This window comes from Glycine soja, chromosome 3, assembly GCF_004193775.1.
Source record: "Glycine soja cultivar W05 chromosome 3, ASM419377v2, whole genome shotgun sequence".
NCBI lineage: Eukaryota > Viridiplantae > Streptophyta > Magnoliopsida > Fabales > Fabaceae > Glycine > Glycine soja.
In genome coordinates this window covers 46,182,372-46,208,687 of record NC_041004.1, presented here as the reverse complement: position 1 = coordinate 46,208,687, position 26,316 = coordinate 46,182,372, and the positions used below count along the sequence as shown (strand labels likewise).

Sequence of the window (26,316 nt, the reverse complement as noted above, 5' to 3'; positions counted from 1 at the left end):
TATATATATATATATATATATATATATATATATATATATATATATATGGAGGTTTTCTAATAAGTATACTAATTAATTTTTCATTTTCTTAAAAGCTAACAACTTTAAATTAAATGGCATCCTAACGTCCAAGCATAGACATTATTACCTTTGCTTGTGACTTTCAATACTCATAAAGAAATGTCACATGCAATACCAGGCACATTGTTATTTTTGGCCGATCGATTGGGTCAAATTTTCTTTTGACTTTTGTGTGAAAAAAAAAAAAAAACTGTACTATACGAGAAGACAGGTACTTTGTGAGCTTTTTGTTGAATATTTCAATATCCATCTCATTCTTGCGCAGGTAAGAGACAAAAAAAGAAGTAGAAAATGTGATTAATAATATAATAAGAAAATAAAAAAAAAGTAGGCATGAATATAATGACTTTTTTTTTGTACAACTACTAGAGTAGCAGTAAACATTCATACCAGCACCAATGAAATTCAGCTGTTTACTATACAATTTATCTCGCATTCATAAATTAGTTTCTTGGATTTATGTATAATAATAATTTTAATAGGAATAATGTGTAATTTAAGCATAATAATTAAATTATATATTTAATTATTTTTAAATATTTGACTTCAAGAGAAATTAAGGAGCATATTAAATTAGAATTTTAAAAGATTATTTTAACGTAAAAATCTTGTGAATTTTAAAAGACTTTTATGATTAAGATTTGATAATTCAAATTTTAATAAATTTATAAAATAATTTAATAGTCATGTATTGATGGTGTAAAATATTTAAAATTATTTTTAAATATAATTTAATAGTTATTAATTCATAAGATTTAAAAAATACAATAACTTTTTAATATTTTATAGGACACTGAATTTTTTGAAAATAAAATAAAATTATTGCTAAAAAATTATAAATTTTATCCACCTAACATTGAAACTCATCTTATAAAAAAATTATACCTGATAGATAATAAATAAAATTTTCCTAACATATTTAAAAAGACAAATAACTTATTCACCTTCAATTATCAATCATATTAATTACATAAAAACTATATATCATAATATCAATAACATAAATACTTGTAGTCAACAATCTCATACAAAAAACATATTCAAAAGTTATTTAAAACCTAATTTATATATTTATCTTTTTATACACAAGTTAACTTTTCACATTTATTAAAACATGAATAGTTGAAGACTTAAAAAAAATCTTTTAAAATAACTCACCCTCGAAAGTTATATTAATTTATTCTTTCAACTTTTATTGGTCTCTAACATTTTTTTTTTGTCAGAAGTGTATAAAAAAATAAAGTTTTTACCTTTTTTAAAATGAAAATTAATATAACACAAATGAAAAACTCTATGTATCTTTTAACTGCTCCATACGAGTATTATTTGTTTCCATAGTTAACAATACACCATCATAGCAATCAACGAAGAAAATAATATCCTATATATCTGAAATTGCTTACTAATAACTTTTTCTTCAATTAAAATTTATAAACTTCATCTTCTTCAACATTCGTCATCATGCATGCATGCTCGTCAAAAACATATTTTTGCTCCGCAAACTTTGATAATGTTTTTCTCGTGTTTCGTGAGTTGTGAATGGTTTTGACTTATCGTCTTGTATCATCGTTAACTATTATTATTGAAATACTCCTGCTGAACACTCTAAATGAAAGAGTACGTGAACGTGTGAAAGGAGGATTTACAAGTATTTCTAAAAAACTTTTAATAAAGGTGAATAAAATATTAAAGAAGATCTTCTACATAATATATCTCTTTCTTTTATCTTGATTCGAAGTTATAAGGTTATATTTTTTTTGCTGACTGTTGTTAGGGTTATATGATTTCTAGTCTTCTACCCTGAATCCATTCATACATGCATGAACCAAACATAATGTCACAAAAATCTAAATAAAAATTAATAAATTCTTTTTAACAAAATTAGTTGTCGGTTGTACATTCGGTGTAGAAATTATATAACATAAACTATTTTTTCTGCATATGTTTTATTTTTTATCATGATATTGACATGAAATAATAATTTTTATAAAAAATAATGATTAATTTTTGTTAAGAACCCTCGATACATATAAAATGATGAATATTTACCTCCTAACTTAATTTATTTCATATCTAAAAATCAATTAAAATTTCAATTTAGACCACTTGACACATAAGCGGGTGTCACTTGTATCAACCATTTGTAGTTGTCCACATATGGGTTTGGTTTGGTTTGTTTTAGAACATAAGAAACTGCATTAACATGATTATTATGCCTAAAAAAATGAAACTGCCTTAACATGATTATTATGCCTAAAAAAATAAACTGCATTAACTACAACTAATATTTGATTATATGCATAAAACATGATTATTTTTTTATAATTAAAGTGTATAACAAATAATTTTTAACATAAAAATTATATTATAATTAAAAATTATAACAAATGAATATATTTTAGTATATACATTATATTTTTGGTTTATAATATAATGAATAATTTACAATATATAAATTATATCAATATATGATAGTATACTATATTATTAATATAAATCTGCATTTCTGTATTAATAGCTTAATTTTCTTTAAAAATTATATAAATATAAGATAAAACAATGTCAAACCACTAATACAAAACTTTTTCTATAGTTACTCTGCTTTCCTTTTTAGTTATTGATTAATTTAGTAAATAGTTTTATTTCAGTTTATCAGATGTTTAAAAAACATACTGATCAAAATGTTATTTTTTAAGATTTAATTTTCTTAACATTTCAAATTAAGAAAACTACTAAACAGTGATACGTTGTTACAATCACTGAATCATTTACAAATAATTAAAGATATTTAACCATTTTTAATAATTCTATAATCAACTAACACCAATAATGTGAACAAGAAACACTGGAAAATGAAACTTATTAAATAGGTAAAATGTTCTATATATATATATATATATATATATATATATATATATATATATTATTTTTTTAATATATTATTTATCAAATTTATCTCTTTATTCATCCCATGCACCAGAAAGGATTCTACAAAATGAGCATAATCCATTTTTACCACACACGCATATAAAAGTCATTAAATTTAAAACTGTTTTAAAAGAAAATTCTCATTTCTCAACTGATAATATATGATATTTTGCTATACATAATTAAATCTTAGCTTATATAATCTTTTATTTCTATTAAATAAGGATTTTTTATTCTAACTTTTTTAAAGTTTTCGTTTTATTGTAGTTATTTAAAGTTTTTTTATATTTTATTTTAGTTCATGTTATCAAATAATAACATTAAAAGCGGATATTTTATCATGTCATTAGAGGATTTAACATGATACACGTAATTATTTTTTAAAAAACTACATTTTTAAATTTTTATCTGTTAAAAATAGCTAATAATATTAAATTAGATGATAAGCCATTAAGAAAAAGTCTTGTTAATCAATGAAAAAATATTTATTATAAAAATTAAAAAATATAAAAAATGAATAATATAATTTTATACGTTTCAATAAGAAAATTTTTTATTTTTTTAACAACATCTTAAATGTAATGGTTAACATTTGTTTCAAAAATACTTGTGAAACATGATGTGGCAAATCAATATATTATCATGGATTAAGGTGATTAATCAGCATACAAAATACAGGACAATCTTAATTATGCAATGCCTTTTATAAAATAGTTAATTACAATGACTGTGATTTACTTTTATTATATTTGTCATATTTTTCTTTTTTATATTATTTTTAATATCATTTATTAATTCCGTTAAATTTGCTTTAATAAATTTAATGAAAGAAAAAAAGACATTCACTTATGAAAGGAAAAATAAAGACAAAAAATGATATTTAAACAGTGACATGAAATTTTTTAATAGATTATTATCTTAGTATTTAATTATATGTAATTTTTTTATTTTCTTTAATATAAATTTTAAATCTTGATTCAGTTGGTTAAAATATAAGATAAATTATTTTACACATATATATTCCTCCGACAATCATTTTAACATAAAATAATTATGAGTTAAAAGAAATAAATAAAAATATGTTAGATAAAAAAATTATTAAAAAATCATATATTTCTCATGCGATTATCTTAAACTTATGTTTCTCATATCTAAAATATCAAATAATTTAAAAAAACATATAAAAAACAACCAGTGAAATAAAAAACCAACCATTAATATATTCTTATAAAGTAAAAAAAAATAAGTGTACCCGTAAATCACATAATTGCTCATTGTAATTTACTCTTTAAAAAACACTACAAAATAAAAACAAAAATATGGTTATTTATAAATAACGTCCCGTCGTGGTGGGTGGCTCCGTAATCCAAACCGTCAAAATTATGGTACTGTAAAGTTGCTCTCCTGTCTCTCTCTTTCTTCTGTTCTCCCTTTTGTCAATTGTTATTAAATCCCTGTTAAGGAATAAATATATTACTTCTTTGGTAAAGAGAAAAAAAAATTGAAATTTAAATTAAATGAAAAGTAAAAAAAGAAAATTTTAAATTTTTGTTTTTAGAGCTCGATTTTTTATTTCATTTCCTTATATTTTCTCTCCCGTCAAACAAAGAAAAATATATTGTTGTGCTTATTGTTTTTCTTTTCAATTTTCTTTTCTTATATTTTCACTTCTTTGAAACAGAGCCAACGTATTATATAGAGAGAAAGAGAGAGATAAAATCGTTGAAATTTTTTTTTGGGTTTCTGATGTGTATTTGTATGAGGAAGAACGGGACAAGAGGAGAAATCTAATCATAAGAGAGAAAAAGAGAAAGGAAAAAGAGGATGAATGAGCTTGAAACAACAGATTCCTCTGCATCTGAGTTTGTTGAAGTTGATCCAACTGGCAGATACGGCAGGGTAACTATACTATTATACCCTCTTTCTTTCTTCTTATCCGTGCTTGTATCCGGTCTCAGTTTTGTCATTTTTCTTGTTGTTGCAGTACAATGAAATCCTCGGCAAAGGAGCTTCCAAGACAGTGTATGAATATTTCAGATAAACTCCCCATTCCTTATCTTTCTCAATTTTCCGTTTTTTTGCTGTTGTTGTTGTTGTTGTTGATGATGTTTGGTTTGTTCTGGTTGATTACGTTACTGGCCCCACCACTGCTTATACAAAGCCGAGGGTCCTCTTTATTTTTAATTTTTAATTTTTTCTGTGTTTGTAGAAATGGGCATTTGATATTTTATTTATTTATTTATTTTGGATTGATTCAGATATAGAGCATTTGATGAGTACCAAGGGATTGAAGTTGCTTGGAATCAGGTTAAATTGTATGATTTTCTGCAGAGCCCTGAAGATCTCGAGAGGCTTTACTGTGAAATTCACCTCCTCAAGACGTTGAAGCACAGAAACATAATGAAATTTTACACATCTTGGGTTGATACAGCAAATAGAAATATCAACTTTGTGACTGAAATGTTCACTTCTGGCACCCTTAGACAGTGAGTTCCCTCCATTTTCATCCTTATTATATATGATCATTATCCATTTTGAGCTTTTGAGAAGTTGTTTTATTTTTTTCTTCTTTTATTTATTTGTTTTAATTATCACAATAGGTATAGGCAAAAGCACAAGAGAGTTAACATTAGGGCAGTGAAGCATTGGTGTAGACAGATCCTGAGAGGGCTTCTCTATCTTCATAGCCATGACCCACCTGTGATCCATAGAGATCTTAAATGTGATAATATTTTTATCAATGGAAACCAAGGGGAAGTTAAGATTGGGGATCTTGGGTTGGCAGCAATTCTCCGCAAGTCCCATGCTGCTCATTGTGTAGGTATGTCTCTTTCATATTGTGTAAGGTATCAAGAAAAAACCTAGCCAATTCTAACACCAGATTGGAATTAGTTCAGTTCGTTGCCTTTTGAAAATGATTTGGCAGTAACATATGAAACTGTGTGATGTGTACTGCATGGTTGGCGTTGTTAACATAATTAGAGGATTGATTTGAACAAGGATTGGTAATTCTGATTCGAGTTTTATTTGTTACATTTGTATTTCTACAGGGACGCCTGAGTTCATGGCACCAGAAGTTTATGAAGAGTCATATAATGAATTAGTTGACATATATTCCTTTGGGATGTGTGTATTAGAGATGGTCACGTTTGAATATCCTTATAGCGAATGTAGCCATCCAGCACAAATCTACAAGAAAGTTATTTCAGTAAGATTGCTTTCTTTCCCTTTTCTATTGAAGAAGTGTTTTTTTTCAGGAGTGGCAAGATATCAATCGCATTTTACATTTCCAGGGGAAGAAACCGGATGCCTTGTATAAAGTGAAGGATCCAGAAGTACGACAATTTGTTGAGAAATGCCTGGCAACGGTGTCTCTAAGGCTCTCTGCTAGGGAGCTTCTAGATGATCCTTTTCTTCAGATTGATGATTATGAGTATGATTTGGGACCCGTGGACAGTGGAGCATTTGATGACTTGGGTCCTCTTACCCATCAGCCATTCTTTGATCTCCACCAGAGTTTTAGTAACATGAGTACTGAATACTCAAATGGCTTCGAATATGGAGACTGGTATTCTCATCCAGCTGATATTGAACCTAGTGGAATTGAACTTTTCGAGTGCCATGATGAGGAAGCCTCTGAAGATGTTGACATAAGCATCAGAGGCAAGAGGAAAGATGACGGTGGCATCTTTTTGAGACTAAGAATTGCAGACAAAGAAGGTTGGAAAATTACTTTTGTTGTTTTGGTACTCTATAGCCATGACTTGTATATTGCAGGATGGAATTTAAGATTGATAATTTGACTTATTTATGTGGCAGGCCATATTCGGAATATTTATTTTCCATTTGACATAGGGACGGACACAGCATTAAGTGTAGCAACTGAAATGGTTGCAGAACTCGACATTACTGATCAGGATGTTACCAGTATTGCAGATATGATAGATGGGGAAATTGCTTCCTTGGTACCTGAATGGAAGCCGGGACCAGGAATTGAAGAAACCAACCATCATTTAAATAATTTTTTTTGTCACAATTGTGTGTCTATTCATACTTCGGGTGGCAATGTTATGGAATTTCTTTCACATAATCAATGTGGAAAGAACTCGCAACTTCCTCAATGCTGTAGGCATGGATGTACTTCAATGCATGGGCGTTTTGAGGAGATTACCTTCCCATCCGAGTGTGACAATCATGTTAGAGGGGATGCACCTATCAAATCAAGCCAATCAGACTGCTTGCAGCGTCAGGAATCATGGAATCATCATGAAAGTTGTGAACTGAGTCCAGTAGAGTCTGATGAAAGTCATTCTGGTGAGCAATTTGATAAACCAGTATTAGCAGAAGACAAAGGAAAAAAAGGCATTTGGGAAAACAAGTTCGCACATGATCCAGGAAATCCCCCACGAAGTTTATCAGGAAATTATTTCTCTGCTATCCGTTTTTTGTGTTGTGGCCCTGAGATTGAATATGAGAAAGAGGTTCGACAAGAAATGAGATGGATCAAAGCAAAACACAATAGGGAGTCAAGGGAACTTGGAGATAAACGGTTTGGTATAGCAACTGAATCTTCACATACTAGTAATAGAGAGCACAAAACTGAACAATGCATTATGCCACCACTGCCACAGACAGCAAACGGTGTGCACAATGGGATTCACTTGAAACCCTTAGGTAATATCTGGAATTATGAATCCAGTTGCCGTTCTCAAGTCCAAAAGAACCACCCCAATTTGGACACCCAAAGGGCCCAAAATTGTGAGGTGATGTGTTCTCACAAAGAAGGTATGGTTACTGAGAAGAGTTTTTACACAGGCTCGCTTAGAGACACTCTACACAGGACAGTTTCCCTTCCTGTTGATGCTGTGGATGTTTAGTTTTATGACACACTGGTTGCATTCTTTTGTGCATTATGTACATACTGTCCTAGAGGCTATCTGATTTCTACACCCCACCTTTTTTTCTTCTTGGAATTTCAATTTCCCCACAAAGATACAAAATCCTTTCCGTACAAAAGTATCAATAGTGTCATATACTTAGAATAAACAGATTTTTATTTTTTGGTGAGGGGGCGGTGATCAATCATGGTTCGTGAACGTGGCTTGTGTAATAGTAGTACTTAGTTTAACAATCGGTCAAATCTATGTGCAATTTTGTCCAAGTCTTTTTTGGAAAACAAATTGTATTGGAATTACTAGGAAGGAGAAAACGTGTCACGGTTGCATGTATGCTTTTTTTTCAAAATAGAACTACAATAATTGAGTGTGCTGTGCCAACTGGGTCAAATTCGCCCTTAAACTTAATGCCCGTGGTGATTCCAACCCAAATAGTGTCTGTCCATTTTATGTTAGTCAATTACCCTTTTATGATCCTTCCGAAACAACGAGCAAATTCCAAACAAAATCAACTAAATGAGTTGTTACGCTGGTACACACTGTTGCCTCGTTGAAATTGCTCAATTCCGCTGCGTTATACATTTGTTCTAAAATTATGATTCAAAGGGGGAAACATTGTTGAATTTTCATGTGCATGGGAAGTGAAGGGGATGAATACACGTTGGCAAATGACAATGCAATCAATTATTTATTAATATTTTTAAGAGTTTTGTTCACATATACTATTATTTGGCGTGTCAGTTCCGACTGGGAGTTGGCCAATGAGAATTTGAGATGGCTTATGAACTTTTTTGCTTTGCCCATTAGCTTTATTTCTTTTCAATCATGAATGATGCGCTTGATTTCAAAAGAAAATCAATTAATTTGACCCAAGAAAGAAAGAAAGAAACTGTATAGGGATATTCTATTTCAGCTTTGCTATTTGGTTTATGCTTATAGAACTACATTTAGCGACCGCTTTTACTTTTTACCCAGCGACCTCATTCATGCTGACTTTCTTCCATTGGAATTTACGGTCTTATTAAAATTAGCTTGGCCATTATTAATAGATATGATTAAATAATATACTGCAACTTTTAATTTAATATAAATTATTAAAAATATTAAACCAAAAACAATATTCTATTTCTAATTCTATAATATTAAAAGTTTAATTTATAAATAATATATAATGTTTAAAATTAAATAAATCAAATATATCATAGTATTTAAGTCCAATATCACCAATATTTTACAGTCAGTATAATTAAAAACTGAATAAATATAATTACAATAGTTATCAATAATCATCATATTGAATTTTAAATTAAAAAAATAATCAGCAAACCGATCAGAACATATTATACCCGTTTCATTCTCTTTCGAACCGATATAAGCGATGTTTACATTGATTATTTGAAAAACCAGTTTTTAAAGTTAAATGAACTTCCTCTCGAAAAAAAAGTTAAATGAACTGTTGTAGTGTTTGGTCTTGATCATACTAATTTGAGTGTGTTTATATAACCGGTGAAGTGATGAATTATAGGGAACATAAATGATTAATATGTTAAAGTTAAGGTTTAATCATTTAAATATTATTCAAATTCGATCTTTAACGAAAATAAATCTTTATCAAACTTTACTTATCTTTTGATCATTAGAATGAAACTCTTTTCCACACATTTATAGTTTTTTATAAAATGATTAACCTAATTATATTTATTATTTATGAGATTACTATGCTAATTTATTGTTTTATGATCATATTTTCTAAATTATGTGTTACAGTATTATTTTAGCATTTTTTTTATAGTTTTAGATTAAGAAGATTTTTTTCTATTTATCGTATAACTTTCGTGTTTTAAATAAAAAATAAGATTAATTTAAAACTGATAAAAAAAGATATCATCTAACATTTGAGAAGAGTGATTAGGCCTTTCCGAATAAAAACCATAATTTTAACTTTGTTTAAAATTTAATTTGTTTCATTTGAATTTTAAATAAACATGTTTAGTCATAACAAAAAAATGTATTAGTGACAATCATTAATACTGAAATCACGACAATTTTTATAAGGAATGTTTTTAAGTTTTTTAATATAAATTATTTCATCACTAATATTAATTTTTATCTTTCTGCATCAAGCTTCATCCTTAAGACAATGTTAACAATAACAATAATAGATATAAAAAAAGTTAATTTGTTTGGAACTAAATCAAACTTAAGTGAACTGTTCTGAATCAGACTAAATTATGGAATTTAATTGAAACGTGCTTTTCTCATTCAATCTTGAATCCACATTTTATGATAAAATTGTTAATTTTTTAATAATTACTTTAAGAGTTATGTATAAAGTGCTATTCAATTTATTCATTATATAAAAACATTTACACTGACTATATCATAACTAAATTCTTATAAAGTTTAATTACAGCGTACTAACTGTAAAAACATTACATTGCCCACATATTTTTTATCAATGGGAAAATAGAAACAAAAGCTGAAAAAGAAACTCTCGTAACTGTTGCTACTCGTTGCGCATCTGCAGTAAGAGGAAGGAGTAAGTGCTGCGGACAGTTTTGGAAAACAAGGCACGGTATAAATTTATAAATACTGTAAACATCATGTAGATTTTAATGGATTAATAATATAAAATCTTTTATTAAGAGAATAATAAAATTAAACTCTTATTTAATGAGATGTTTAATGGATTAATAATAAAAAAAATATTTTATTAGGAGAATAATAAAATTAAACTCTTATTTTATGAGATGTTGATTGATGACCTTTTTTAAGTTGGCATGGCGTCAATAAATGTCTCCACGTTTATGATTGAGAGAGAGCCTATGTCGGGCATGACTGAAATCGATTATACAATTGAACCTACTTGGTAGTTACCAAATGAAGCTTAAGTCAGCGACTGAGATCAAACAGTAATAATTCCTACAACTAAATAATGCCATATTGGATTCCGTCTAAACCAATACCAAAATAATAATAATTAAATATTAAACATTGAACCTTTATTTTATTTTATGATCATAACTTTCCAAGCTTAAAAAAAGATTTTAAAGAATGTATTATGCACAAATAAAATCTGGAAAAGTTCACCGAATACAGCAGAGCAATTTCTAAACAGAAAGGGCACCTATTTCAATGATAAAATGATTGTCTATAATATTGTACATATTCTTTAGAGTTGATCCTACTGGTAAAATTTACAACTAATGCCATCAATATTTAATATTGAACCTTTGTAAGTGATAAAACGTCATTAGTGACATTGGCCGCAGCTGAAAATTGAGTAGCAGGACAATCTCAATAGTTTTAACGATATTATTCAAGTACTACTGGAGATGATCCTTAACTGTGCAATCACAACCCAATTTCAGTTCATAGCTCTAGAAGAGGCTAGAAGCAGAACGCAAGCATACCATCACCACTTACAAAGGCCGTAAAAGCGGGTAATCTTCAAGTAACTCCCGTTCTGAGAGAGTATCGTTCTCATTCTGTGGTGTCCATAACACCTCAACTGCCTGCAAGTAATTCAAGCTCATAGTGATATCATTTCAAAAAAATGAACCATCAACATTCGCAAAATGACTAACCAAGTAACATTGATCTTACCAATAATCTGCTTGACGGAATGGAACCAAGTTTCTGTAAAGCTTGCTTCAAGTCTCCACTTCCATTGATGCTTGGAAGTTTATGGTCTCCTTCGGCAGCAGCCAAGATTGTTATCTGATATATAATAAGAACGAGAATTAAAAGAAAGATTTATGAAATGTCCTCATGGAACTCCAGTTTTTTACCCTTCTGAGCAACAAGGGGCAAACGAACAAGTTGGAAATAAAGAAAACTTAAATTACATACAAAATTATAAAATCTACAAGAAACAAATTGTCTGTGCCTTCCATTTCCCTTTCCACTGAACAGATTCACAGGGCTTAAATTCAAACTTTTTAAAGCTAAACAAAAGATCACTCCAGTTACACATATTGAATTTAGGATTATTGATGATATATGCTTGCTAGAGTAACGGATGCAGGTAAATACATATTGACCCACGTTTTAGAAAGAAGAAGCATCAGAGTTATGGAGCAAGCAAGAATCTACCTCTATGTGACACAAACCAGTTTTAGAAAGAAGAAGCATCAGAGTTATGGAGCAAGCAAGAATCTACCTCTATGTGACACAAACCAAAATTGTTACAATCAGACAACATCAAGAGAAACAAAAAAAAAGGCAAAGAAAATGTATCAAAATCCAAATCCATTCAGAATATATCACTTCCAACAAGAACCAATTAAAACAATTTATTTCAAGACAAAGGTGATCAGACTCAATTGTGCTAATGTCCAACAACCATCATAATAGAACCATAGGTTTCGGAATAGCAACAAAGAAGAGAAAGATTCTCAATTGGTTCAGATTGATTTTATAATCTTTGGTCTTACTCAGAACTCCATAGACCAAATATTTTCCACATCTTTTCATTTATTTATTTATTTTCATTGGAAAAAGATCTTTTCTAGATATAGATGTCAATAGTGATATTAAACCTAGATGTTAGAACAGGTAAGAGGTGCCTAAAATGTACTCATAGTCATAGTTTTTTCTTGATGATAAAACAAATGCATGCAGGAATACAACATATTAAAAACACAAAATAAGGAAGTTATTAGAAAACAATATTACCACTATGTATTCATTGCTGAACCCATTCGCTCTCTGGCTTCTTGTGCTTTGTCTCTTTATGTTATTAACATTGACTAGTGTCTCTTCATCAAACTTGCCCCGCTCTTCAATTGAAAGTTGATTGAAACGTTTCTCCCCATCTTCAATACCCTGCTTTATGTCCACCTACAAAAGGGTCAATGTTAGATTACCCATTAGTTAGTCAGTAACAATCAGTTTTTAGTTAATTAGTTACAATTAGTAAAGGGTATCACATATTCACATGTATAAATAGCACAGAAGAGATAAATGGAGATCATATTGTCATTTTGTGATAAAATTGAGGCCTGAGGGGTTTGGAAGGAGTAGTAGACCCTTGAAATTCTGCAATTTTCAGTCTTATAATTTGGTTTTATCCCTATTTCTTCCTAATACAATACCAGGTTTCTATGGACTTGTATCAGAGCTCTTATTTTGGAGCTGTGAGTGTTGAATCTTGAAGATGACTCCAACGATGGAGAGAAGGCTTATTGGTGGTTGATCCAGCTTGAACTGTACTTTGCATCCATTGGAATGTGTGAGGAAGAGAGGCTATCAAAGATAGCAAAGGCTCTAAGAGACTAAGAGGTGATCTCTCAACTGGTGGCCAAAATGGAAACACAACCTGAATGCAACCTGGTGGACATTAGTGAAGGCACTGGTCAAAAGATTCCAACCAGAGTATTATTTTGATTATCCAGTGTGAGCATGGGAAGATGTGCAAGAGCATGGGGAGTCAAGAAATAGAAGCCAGGATGAAGGTTCGGAGAGAACAGAACTAGCAACTCAAGGGCAAGAAACAAATACAAGAAAACTGCAAGATTTCGAAGAAATTTAACAAAAGCAACCCAACAATTATCTGCACAAAAGCAGAAGCAAAAATGAAGTTCTAGAGATCAAGAATCATAGCGACTGAGACAACACAGATGGATCTTTTCAGTTTTCTGGGTTGCAAAGAGGAAACAAAGCTAGAGGATTCTCCCACAAAGCAAAGCAGGGTGGGTCAACAGATGTGATGAAGTTTTGCATCTCAAGCGAAACAGCCTAGCTGCTTCTACCTGAACCACTGGACTGTGGTGCAGGTGTGGTGGCTAAGGCTACTCCAGCAATGGAGATGAAAGCAAGACAAGTTGTCGTTCCACAATTTCAGGGTCAAAGCAAAACCAATGAGGAGAACGGAGCATGGACAAGATGGGAAGTTTATGGAACAGGTCAGTTTTTTACCCTAATGGACTAAGCCAAATTAGTAAAGGGAATTGGGATGCTATAAAGGACAATTATTTTCTGGATTTAATGAGTCAAGCCCAACTCACTGATAAGACTGCTGAGTATCAAGAAAAAAGGGGCTCACTTCTAGCCCCTAATTTGTTTCCCAAATCTCAGATTATTTCTTTTAGTGGGTATGGTACACAAGGTGCTGGCATTGTGGATTCCCCACAATAATGAGGGTGATACTTTTGTCAGAAGTTGGAAGAAAGTATTATGCATTAGTACTAAGTTGTCAACAATTAACAAAAAGTAACATTATTAACAACACAATAGCACTAAGCTGTGCTGTCTGCAATAACATCTTGAAATCCAAGAAGATTTGAGATTAAAGTCACTTACAGATGAATACGCTGAGATACAGTAATCAGGATGCCGAAGCAAAGCTAGGGTTGTCTCTGCAACAGAAAGTCAAGTAACAAAGTAAATTAGAAAAGAAAGTAGATTATACAGACAAGTTGCTTTAAGCTACATCATATAACAATCATAAGACATAATTTGATATTTAATGTAAATATTCCTTTTCAAGAATTTCTATGTTTCCTCAACAATAGGTTCAACTTACATATCATTAGTTAGATGTATACACACTACGTTCACAAAAGTGACTATATTAAATTAAATCAAGAAGCTTTATTCTTAAGTTTGAACAAAACTGTACAGTATTTACATATTAATTGATGAATACAATACAATACATGCAATGCTTGAAACTGAAAATTACTGTGCTATATAAACCTTGAGGCTTAGAACTATCCTCATATTAAAGTGTAGTTTTCAATGCATCTGACATTATTCTCCAGGATTTTCTTTATCTTTATCTTTTTCTTTTTGATCAGGACTAAGCAATGTTTATAATTTGAAGCCCTTAGAACACAAACATCATAAATCACTAATTTTTATTTAAATAATTCCTTAACCCTTCATTGATCATTATACAAAATAGTAAATTAGAAAATAATAAGCACGTTCACATGTTTGGTGAACCTTACAAGAAAAAACACGTGTGATAAAAAATAGTAAATAAACAAGTGACTAAAACGTCACTATTTAGGAACTTTACCTGTCAATACATAATGCAGACCTTCTGAAGGTGATGTATCAGCAACTGCTGCAATCCTATTCAGATCCCTTTGAAGTGTGCGACCCATCCCCAACAATCCAACCTAAAAGAACAACACCTCCATTGAAAATTTGATATTCACCAAAGATTTAAGAATCATGAATAAAATGACAAAGATCGTGCTGTAAAATGATAGCTAACAAGACACTGCAAAGAAGTCTTTTAAACGCAATTAAAATGGCAACACATCTTGGCACCAGAACCTTTAAAGTATAAATCTAAACGAACAATATATGCATTAGTGAGAAAAAAACATGGTAGTGATGCACAACTTCAGATAAACAACAGTTCTAACTTCTAACAATTTATTGGAAGCACATGAAGCAAAAGTAGTCTATGGCTTTAAAATAATGCCAGAAATCAATCACGAAAGAAACTAAGAAGGGAGGCACTGGTATTTATGTGAAAAACTTGACCACCCTTGAAGATTGAGGATGGTGTTTTTATCAGTGGCGGCAAGCACACTTCCCTGAGACCATACCTAGAAACCAAAAAGTGATGAAACCCACTGAGATAATAAAGAAACTGGAAGCAGCACCAACTATGAAGTTTAAAATCTACAGCAGGACCAATATAAACGTGTTTAAAATCTACTGCAGCCACTGCCAAACCCTAACATAGATATGTTGGGATTTAATTCCAAATATAGGGATCCAATCAATCAGCCTAATTTTGATTCTAATAGATAATGATTAATTCTAATCACATGCTTTTTTTATTGATGTAGAGAGAAAGTGTAAATAAAAAGATCCATTTATGTTTTCATACTCAAAATTATCATAAAAAATTGTATGCAAAAGCATATCTTGATTAGACATAATGGAATAATGATGATGAATTGTTGACTAGAACCCTTCTTCTCTGGATTATGACTGATGTGATCCTCAGTTCTTCTTTCTTTTTTGATGTAAAAGGGTTAAAAAAATCACACAATACATATTGTTAACAAAATCCTGTTTTGATGTATAATTTTTTACATCTTTTAGAAAATGGAAACATATTTTCCTTGTCAATTTTTTTTATTAATTATAAATCCAGGTTACTTTTTTGAAGTAATTAAATCAACCGTAATATAATCTATCATTTTTAATACTACTCAGTATCTTTATTAATTAAAATTAAATTAATTGGATACAAATTAACATTTATAAAAATAATTTAATTAATTATTATAAGAAGCATGATTTTGTCGAGAAAATACACATTGTAATCATGTTTGTTTTTCTTGTATAATTTATTTGCATTCCTTTTTACTCAACGGAATGCATAGCAATATGGTCGGGGTTAATAGCAAAACCCATATTTTAAGGTTGTCAGGCCAAGAACTAAAAAAGGTTTTGGGCCCAGCCCGTTTGTAGTGTAAACCCTAGTATTATAAAAACGGGTAGGGTTTCTTGATGTCTCTTCCTGCGTTGTGCGTCGGAGCTGTGTCTGGGGAAATTTGCGTTGTTTTTCGCGGTACAGCTCACACACACTGAACGGTAAGTATGGCGGACAAGGCTGTTACAATCCGAACCCGAAAGTTCATGACCAACAGGCTTCTTTCCAGGAAGCAGTTTGTGAGTTTCCCTTTTTTCTCTACAAATCTCCACCTAATAACTTGAAATATCACTTTCCCAGTCATATTTGATTATTTTTCTGCTTTGTTTTTTTAATTCGCGTATCCTTAGCGAGTGTTATGCATTCTCCCTTATGAGTTGTTCTTGAATCTCACTTGGGCGAACTGAGTTCTGTTTTTTAAGAGGATCGATGCAACTGTTGTTGTTGTTATTAGAATTATTTGGATCTGAAAATTTGATAGGAATTGTCTGATTTTCACTGGCCAACAGATGTTTCTGTTTTCTTAGTTGTTATATGAAATTTGAAGGTTTCTTCCCTAATTGTAGTGTCAGAGATTCCTAGCGTTGGCTCTCCTAATATTTCTATTATAAACTTTGTTGTGTTGCAGGTCGTTGATGTTCTTCATCCAGGGAGGGCAAATGTTTCCAAGGTATTTTGTTTATGATTTTTTTCAATTTAAATTAAGTAGTTATTTATTGAGAATTATATTAATATCTCCAGTTATCAATTGAATGTTAGCTCTTAAGTAGTTATTCATTGAAAATCATATTATGAAAACGATATTGATTTGTTTTATGTGAATATCGGAATATAGGCTGAACTTAAGGAGAAGCTAGCTAGGATGTATGATGTGAAAGACCCTAATACTGTATTTGTCTTCAAATTCCGAACACATTTTGGAGGTGGCAAATCCACTGGATTTGGTTTGATTTATGACACAGTGGAAAATGCTAAAAAGTATGAGCCCAAATACAGGCTTATCAGGGTGAGTCAACAATTATTACAACCTCTGCTTTTAAATTTTTGTTTATAATCTGAAATCACTTCTGTTTTACAGTGCTGCATTCCTTGCAATATTGTTACTGTTTTTGCAATATTGTTTTCCTTTTTTGTTATGTCACTTTTCCTTTTAGTGGAGGCTTATTGCTGCAATTGCTTTTGTCAGTGTGTTTTTTAACGACTTCTAAATTCTGTTTCAGTGTGAAGCTTAATATTATCATCATTTATCATCTCTTTATCTATCTTTATGTTATCTGGTCTTTGAGAATTATAATATCTTTTGGTAAGGTCTGTCTTAGCCATAATTACATAATTTTGTGCAAGCGAACTAAAATATCTATCTATTATATCAGAACGGCCTTGACACTAAGGTAGAAAAGTCAAGGAAGCAAATGAAGGAGAGAAAGAATAGAGCTAAGAAGATTCGCGGAGTAAAGAAGGTAATTTTGTAGCCACCAATAATTTTCCTTACCTCTTATGCGATCCTTGTTTCATTAAAATTATAACATATGACATGTATGGTTTGTGCAGACCAAGGCTTCCGATGCTGCCAAGGCTGGAAAAAAGAAATAAGTTTTGAGACACCCTGTTACTCCTAAGGTTAAATTGGTTTTGGTGCTTTGTAATAGTTATTTTTATCTTATGCTAGATTTATAGAATGAGATGTCTTGGCGCAAGTGTTGATCCTTGTTTTAATTTATGTTCGATCGCTTATAACTTCAGATGTTGAGTACATTGAACAATTGAGAACTCGTGTTTTATTTTCCTTGCTTTCTAATACCTTGTAGGTTCGAGTTGCGTAAATTGGGCCTAAACGCAGATGCATTTATTTGATTTATATGGAATTGCTCAGAGTTTAGTTGGTAGAATAACCATTATAGTGTACTTTTAATGCCAATGGGTATATTTAAGTGTGTTTATCAATTCGAATTATACTTTTCGATACAGCCTGATTTGCATTTCAGCCTCTGGCCTTGCCTAAATTGGAAACAGAAAAGCACAGAAACACGCAATGTGATATTTTTAATAATTATTTAATTGAAGAGTGGCTTGATATTTTTATAGTAAAAGAAAAATTAATCTCGAATGGATTATGATTCCCAACTCCTTTCATGTTAAAGTTTTTGTGAAAAATTTAATAAGAAAAATTTCTCGGGTAACATGAATTTTTTATTTTAAAAAATAAATCGATGGGCCTTTTTGGGATGGTTGAGTTTTTGAATTAAAAAAAAAAGAATTAAAATAGTTCTTAAATATTTTTTTGAAATGTTTACACTTATTTTCAACATTAAGAAAAAAAAACCTGCAAATTTGATTTTTGTAATAAAATAATTTTTTTTTACATTTGATAACGATATTTTTTGTTGTTACCGTTATCTTCGTTATTGTCATCATTTGTCATGACATTAAAATTATTAATATTATTATCATAGTCTTAAATTAATTTTGATATACTGAGTTTATTTGAAATTAAATATTTTTAAAATTTAATTTAATTTTTTTAAAGTAAAACTAAAAATTTGTTATTATTTTTAAAATTTTGATACTCAAAACTAATCCTAACATTCTCACAAAACTTAAAACTTCTCCCTACCTTATGCCTCATTAGTGTGATTTCATTCTCTCAATTTCCGATATTGCCATATTGGAGATAAGTTGTACAGGCATTTTATTAAAATCAGAACTAAGTGCCACTTGCTATCTTTTTCGCCTTGCATGTGAAATAAGAACTGATGCAATCCTACTCCGCAAGGGCATTGGATAGAAAAACTCCAAGTAGATTGGGCCAGAGATGCAAGAGAAGGCCCTAGGGTTCTTATGAGCCTTAGGGTAGATTTCGGGCCCATGGGCTAAGTACGAGCCCGCTTATCTTTGTAAATATTAGATTAAGGTTTCATTATTTTTGGGCCTTGTATTTAGGGCTCCATAATGTAGGTAGGGTACCCTAGAAATATAGGATTTTTCAGCCCTTGTATTTTAGGGCACCTAGATAGTTTTTGTATTAGGGGTAGTTTTGTAATTTCACATGCACTAAGTGGATATTTGATGTGTGTGGTTGGAAATAAATTTAATTGAATTGGTAGAAGCTCAATCCAATTAAATTTTAGAGGGGGAGGTGAGCATTTGCTTACTACACCCCATTGCCACATCATATAGTCACACTTTGTGCATGTCCTTCATGCTTTTCATGCCTCATGACACCTAAGCACACTTAGTGGAGAATCTTGGAATTGATCTTGGATTAGTGGGCTGAACCATAACTAAAATTCACTAATCATAATTAGTGAAATTTTGGCTCCAAAGTTTGGCTCCACAAATTCAATTTCAAATTCAAGTGAAATTTGAATTTCCCTCCAATTTTGTGTGACACTTAGGCTATAAATAGAGGTCATGTGTGTGCATTTTTTTCAACTTTGATCATTTGAATATTAACTTCAGATTTCAGAGCTCCTTTTGAGCACAAAATTTCGTGCTCTTCTCTCCCTCTCCCTTCATTCATCTCCTTCTTCCTCCAAGCTCTTATCCATGGCCTCCTATGGTGGTGAGCTTCTTCTAGACTCATCTTCTCCTTGAAGTGGCGTCTCCTCTCTCTCTTCCTTCTCCATTCCGCTGCCATTTATCTTCCAAGAAGCAAAGGGATCCATTGATGAAGAAGATCCTAGGCCTACAAGCTCCAATGGAGCTTGCATCAAACGGTCGTATGTTATCGTAAATTGTTCAGTCTCTATCGTTGTTTCTCATCATGGTCATTTCGATTTAGTCAAAATAACAGCTTAAGTAAATAAAAATATGTTGGCGTTAGTATGTCAAATCCAATTCAAAACCAGGAATTATCGTCTTATTGTTTGTGTTGGTCTCTCACTTTATTACGACTCACTTTTAGATTTCAGCTCTCTAACGTCCTTCTTGCACGTTTCCTCTCACTTTATTATCGTCTTATTGTTTGTGTTGGGCTCCAATGTTTTCTGTTCTCAGCTCCCTTGCGTCGAATGATCAATATGCTTCATCCTTCTTCTCACATATTTCCTATCATGCCTGTCTCTTTCAGTTCCATGATTCATTTGCGAAGCATCAGCCATAGTCATTCCTCTCTTGGAAGTTTTCTGAAACAGAGGTTAGTTTGGAACGAGTTTGAGCAAAAATAAAATCCTTTTTTGATTAACATTTTTTAACAAACTCAAATAAAATCTGAATCAATTGGATGGAGTTGAGTTGAATTAAGCTTGTCAAATATTGTTAGAGAAAAAAAAATCTAAACCAATTATATTTATTGAGTTGGGTTGAATTACACCTCTCAAAGTTGTTTAACTTGACCCAAACTAATTCAACAAAACTTGGATTATATTGGCTCAAGTCGTACGTTCTGTTTCTGTGTATCTTGATTTTTTTAAAGGAATTAAAAAATTTATAAGCGAACATCTAAAAAAAGATATATTGTCGTATTATACTTAGAATATATTTCAACATTAAAAATATTAATAAACAAAATAGAGAGAATAAGGTGGGGGAAGTTAAACAAATCAGGCAAGTTTATCGGATTTAAGAATATATAACATGTTCTTTATAATAAATAAAAAATGAAGAAGAATATATCATAATCTTATGCGTTTATATTTGAAATAGTAAAAATTAATATAGATGGGTGGCAAGCACCAAAAGTTTCTAGGTATACAGTAGAATTAGCCCACTATACTATGTAAAGTAGTGAGTTGTCAAAATGGAAAAAGGATATTCTCATACGCATAGCAGTTTTATGTCCATATCTCTCTTTGAAAAGTAGTATTTTGTAGGATCCACTCATTCAATAACTATCAAGAAGAAGCCATACAAAATTTAGACACAAATTTGTTGTGAAATTTTTTAATATTAATTAACTCTGTCCAATTATATAGGAAGTATCTCTGTGTTTTGTTTATTGACTGAAAAGTATGTCTATGTTCTACCAAGTTTCCACAACAAAATAATTAACATAAAGAATCTATTTTTATATTAAATGAAAATTTTATTAATTTTTTAAATATATTTTAAGGCCAATGTTTTCAATGATTCTCTCATGACTAAAATTTAATTAGTATTTTATTTGTAATTTAACAACCTACAAAGTTTCACAGTACTACATGCTATATATGTTTTTATAAAACAATATAATATTTTAATTAAATTACTCAAGAATTTTTGTTTCCTGTTATGTGTAAATCAATTTATTATCACGTTATTTTTATGATAAAATTTCCAAAAATATTTTTTTTAAAATTAACCAACACAATAAAAATATAAGACACATAAAAATTATTTAATAATAAAATAATTTTAATGCAAATGTTCTAAATATATTTATTAAAGCGTGTTTAATCTATTATTGAATATATTTTTTTAAAAATATTTTAAATATAAACAATAGTTTTTATTTTTCAGACTGCTATTCTAAAACTATTCGACTAATTATTGCTTTTTTAAAAATAAAATATAAAAAATTAAAATGAAATGAATACAATTTTTCTAATGTGCCCTCACGATGTTGTATGATACACTTTCTTTTTCATATTCAGAAGAGAAAAAAAAAAAAAGCATGACAAAGAAAACAAAACAGGACTTGGTAATGCAAATGGAATACGTCAACGTATTCACTCTTCAGTTAGTAATTGTCAATTGAAAACAAACGTGAAATGAATGAAATCTGTTAGTTTGGAGGTCTCAACTACCAGCTGAATATAGATCAAATATACACATTTTACTATGCTGCAGCAGTGGTCAAGTTGATCTGAAAGTGAAACATAAAATCCTTATCTTCTATGTTCTTTTTGTCTCACATGAAAAAAATTCATGATAAAATTTTATATATTTTAAAAGTAATGTTTTATAAGATTCCGTTGTTATTAAAATTAAAATAACGTCAATGAACAAAAGTGATAATTACTCGTGTTTTTTAATTATGACTCTAAAAATCAAATCATGATTAACTCTTAAGTATAGAATAAATTATATGTAAAAGAGAATATTTATTTTGTATATATTCTGATAAAAATTAATCATCTATTATTACGGAAGCTAATTTATGCTAATAGCATGTTCACAATAAAAAAATTAAATTAGCATTTTGTTTGTCGCTTGTTTTCTTTCCCCTTCAGCGAAAAATAACATTTCAAATGAATATTTTGTTCATCTTAATTAGTTATTTAATCAAAGTACTTTTTTTGCTTTCATTAACTTTTTAATTAATATTTAAGTTCCTTCAGTTAACATTAAATATAATAAAATGTTGCAAATTTTGTTAAATTATCATTATGTCTCTAAACTATTTTAGAATTTTTAATTAAGTTCCTAAATTGAAAAAAAAAAGTTGTGATTGGGGTCTTGATTTTGTAATTTTTTGTAGTTGAGTCCCTGAAGATAGTTTATAAGCCAGATAATATGTAGTTGTTTTAAAAAACTAGGAAATCAATTAAAAAAAATTTACAAGATAAAATACTAAATTAAAATTTTTTAAAAAAAAATTGAGGAGCTAATTAAAAATTTATAAAGAATCAGGAGATTAATTTAACTTAGAATATTTTTGTTCTCTAAATAACATTATTAAGTATTTGAAAATGGAGAGGATAGTTTTTAATACGATAAAAAAAATAAAAAATGTAAGTGCAGCGTTGCGTTTGTGGCGAAAGAAGAGGTACATTCCTTGTAAAATAAAAATAATACGGGGGGTTTGGTTGGTCCACTAGGCTACCTAAACTAAACTAAAAACCAAAACCCAAAACCAGCCTTGGGATTCCCCCATTACCAGCAGCGAAGTAAAGGTGAGTTTGATTGAGTCAGTCCAACAATAACTAAAAACCCGTGACTCAGCCCACTCTTGCTTTGCTTGGCCTAACCGCTAACCAAACCAAAGCTCTCTCAATGGCTTCGGAGCAACACGACGCCGTTTTCCGCGAAGAAGACATGGACGACGACGACGACGAGTCTCAGGAGGACGAAGAGTACGAAGAAGACGACGACGAAGAAAACGTGCCCTCTCCCTCCACCGCTCTCGCTGTCACCGTCGCCGTCCCCGGTTCCGCCGTCTCCAACGGCGGCGGTGGCTCTCCAATTTCGAAGCCCACCGCCACCGCCACCACCGCCACCATCGTCCTCGCCGACTCATCCGATCCGAAGCGGCGTCGCCTGGAGCTAATCGAGGAGAAAAAGCCGCCGCCGCCGCTGGATGACTCGCGGCGGCTGTTTCAGCGGCTGTGGACCGATGAGGATGAGATCGAGCTCTTGCAAGGGTTCCTCGACTACACATCGCAGCGAGGATCCTCGCACCACAACGACACCGCTTTGTTCTACGACCAAATCAAGTCGAAGCTCCAACTCGATTTCAACAAGAATCAGCTCGTGGAGAAGATCCGAAGGCTGAAGAAGAAGTACCGGAACGTCCTCAACAAGATTTGCTCCGGCAAGGAATTCTCCTTCAAGAGCGCTCACGATCAAGCCACCTTCGAAATCTCGCGCAAGATCTGGAGCAACGTGACTCCAGTCGGCGACAATTCATTGGACGACGACGAAATCAACCCTAGCCGTAGCCCCAACCCTAACCTTAATTTTAGCCCTGTAATTCTTAAGAATGAAACGATTTTCAGGAATTCCACGGAGAAGAAAACACCGAAACGCTCTCGGCCTCGATCGGCGGTGAAAATCGAGCCAAATGACGGATCCGCGTCGAACAGAGATCATAATTGTATTAGCAATACTACACCTACTGCTACTGCTGCTGCTACTAACACTACTGCTGCTGCTGCTGGTACTAACAATAATAACTGTAACAGTGGTTATGGAAATAACATACCGAGTTTGATTGAGGAGACGGTGAAGAGTTGTTTGTCGCCGGTGTTGAAGGAATTGATGGCAGGGGCCATGGGAGGAGGAGCGTTTGGAGGGAGAGGGTTTTCGTTGAACTTGAACCCTATGCCTTTTATGAATTTGAGTTTTGGCGGTGGGGAAATGGTGGATGAGAAATGGAGGAAGCAACAGATATTGGAGTTGGAAGTGTATTCGAAGCGGTTGGAACTGGTGCAGGATCAGATCAAGGCAGCTATGGAGGAGTTGCGGTCACATGGAGGAGGAGGATTATAGTTTGTTTTTGGTTTTGTAGCGAGTGATTGGAGTTCTTCTTGCTCTTCGTGTTCACTTCATCATACGGATTTGCTTGGTAATTTATCCATCAATGGTTGGTTCATACTCATAGCTTAGAAGTTAGCTAGTAGTAGTAACTTGTAAGTGGTAACTAGTGTTTTTCTTTTCGGTTTTAGCTTTCGCTGATTCGGTAGAGCACTTGTCCATTAAAATAAAAATGTTTTATTTTATATTTTAGCCGTTTTTATGTTCCTTTAAATTTCAATGGTCTCATACATGTACAGAACAGATTGAAATAATTGGTGCGGAGTGATGGCTTTGTACCATTATATATATGTTGTAAAAGATGCGAAAGTAGTGGGTTCTCAATTGTGCAACGTTCTTCCTGAGCACTTTGTTCTTAAAAGTATATCTTTCGTATTTTTATGATTCAATGGATTGTTAAAGATGGCATTTTCTTATCTGAGAGATTCTGCGATGCTGTGTCAAAAAAATTGTTGAATAACGAAACAATGTATGCTGTAAACCAGGGGTAGTCGAAGACTACCTCGAATTCAAGTTGAGTGGAATGGGTCTATATTCATATATGCTACAATACAAGTGATTGGGGCTTGAAGCTCTTGGAATTTTGAATGCTTAACCTGTCTCAGTTCGTGTCTCAGATCACTTGCTCTTACTGCTCGTTCTGTAGTTATTGAATTTCAGGTTTTTTTTTTTTTTTAAGGTCAATCCCTCGATTTGTCAATTTAGTATTATTCGAAATTGATTGTTGTGATCAATTAAATAATCCCGTCAAACTGATCGTTGAGTTTTTTTTCTGTGAATAACTGATCCTTGAGTTGAGACAACTATTAATCCTTGGATTTGGTGAGCACTAATTAATTTGATCTTTTAACATCAACTTTTTTTTTTTTAGTAATACCAAGAAACTTTTAATACTCATGAATCATATTCTTTGGACTCTTTAATATTTTTAAAATCAGTTGAATTAATTGATAGTTGTCAATTAGTTAATGTTAGGGATAAATCAATTAGTAGGATAGATTTTAGATATTAAAGTTAATTTTCTTTTAATAATACTAGGAATCAAAGTAAAGCTAATTTTAGAAATTAATTTTTCAAGTTTAATTATTCATTTAATTTCTATAATTTTCAGACTTATTCATTTTAGTTTATATAGTTAATAAGTGAATTTTTTAATCTGTAAAAATTACATTTTAATCTTCAAAAAATCTCTCTCATTACAAAATTTTAACTAACAGAGTTAAAAAAAATTTAACAAAATTTTTTTTTGAGATTAAAATATAAATTTAAAAGACCAAAAAATTCAGTTATTAAATTTAACAAAATTTTTTTTTGAGATTAAAATATAAATTTAAAAGACCAAAAAATTCAGTTATTAAGATTCAGTAACTAAAAAATTTATTTATTAACTATAAAAATTAAAAAAAATTAAAAACTATAAAAACTAAATGAATAATTAAACATTTGAAATAAGTTTTTTTTTAGAGTTTAGCGGAATATTAATAATTGCTAACCATTGTCCTAAAAGCAATTGGTGAGAAGGTGTTTTTAAATCTTAATGTAACTACACCATAATGCGATTTTTGATAGATCTTTACTAGTAATTCATTAACTAATGTCCTTAATTTACTTATTAGCATGTTTGGAAGTGGTAAGATTACGATGAAGCGCATCCATCTTTTTTCAGAAAACGAGGTGAAAAGAAAAAAGGGGCAGGACGGAGAGTAGGGAGGGAAAAGGGTTAAAAGAGGTTGTTTGCTTAGATTCATGCAATGATTAATTTATCTCTCATCCACTATTTCATTTGGGCATAGTCTTAATTTAATTCTAGGATTTTATTTCATCAAATGATCTATA

General features: G+C 31.0%; 4 protein-coding genes across 5 annotated transcripts; 3 read left to right on the top strand and 1 right to left on the bottom strand.

Moving 5' to 3' along the window:
• The first annotated feature begins 4,667 nt into the window (after positions 1–4,667).
• LOC114407681 (probable serine/threonine-protein kinase WNK9) lies at positions 4,668–8,285 on the top strand. Its single transcript, XM_028370870.1, has 7 exons — positions 4,668–4,908; positions 4,994–5,031; positions 5,268–5,495; positions 5,610–5,830; positions 6,060–6,217; positions 6,303–6,729; positions 6,829–8,285. The coding sequence occupies exons 1-7, from the start codon at positions 4,834–4,836 to the stop codon at positions 7,884–7,886; spliced, it is 2,205 nt and encodes a 734-aa protein (XP_028226671.1). The 5' UTR covers positions 4,668–4,833; the 3' UTR covers positions 7,887–8,285.
• Positions 8,286–10,935: 2,650 nt separating this feature from the next.
• Positions 10,936–15,719, bottom strand: LOC114407682. Of its 2 annotated transcripts, none has more exons than XM_028370872.1 (6): positions 15,408–15,719; positions 14,929–15,031; positions 14,208–14,263; positions 12,582–12,746; positions 11,511–11,624; positions 10,936–11,419 (listed from the first exon to the last, which is right to left on the bottom strand). In XM_028370872.1, the coding sequence occupies exons 2-6, from the start codon at positions 15,014–15,016 to the stop codon at positions 11,327–11,329; spliced, it is 516 nt and encodes a 171-aa protein (XP_028226673.1). In that variant the 5' UTR covers positions 15,017–15,031; positions 15,408–15,719; the 3' UTR covers positions 10,936–11,326. The 2 variants fall into 2 exon arrangements, with proteins under 2 accessions (XP_028226673.1, XP_028226672.1); XM_028370871.1 differs by having other exon boundaries at positions 15,470–15,719.
• Positions 15,720–16,376: 657 nt separating this feature from the next.
• On the top strand, positions 16,377–18,197 carry LOC114407680 (40S ribosomal protein S24-1-like). Its single transcript, XM_028370869.1, has 5 exons — positions 16,377–16,547; positions 16,937–16,978; positions 17,144–17,314; positions 17,682–17,768; positions 17,860–18,197. Exons 1-5 carry the CDS (start codon positions 16,476–16,478, stop codon positions 17,899–17,901), a joined length of 414 nt encoding a protein of 137 aa, XP_028226670.1. The 5' UTR covers positions 16,377–16,475; the 3' UTR covers positions 17,902–18,197.
• A 4,805-nt stretch (positions 18,198–23,002) lies between these two features.
• Positions 23,003–24,841, top strand: LOC114407679 (probable transcription factor At5g28040). Its single transcript, XM_028370868.1, has one exon. The coding sequence runs from the start codon at positions 23,221–23,223 to the stop codon at positions 24,433–24,435; it is 1,215 nt and encodes a 404-aa protein (XP_028226669.1). The 5' UTR covers positions 23,003–23,220; the 3' UTR covers positions 24,436–24,841.
• Positions 24,842–26,316: the final 1,475 nt, after the last annotated feature.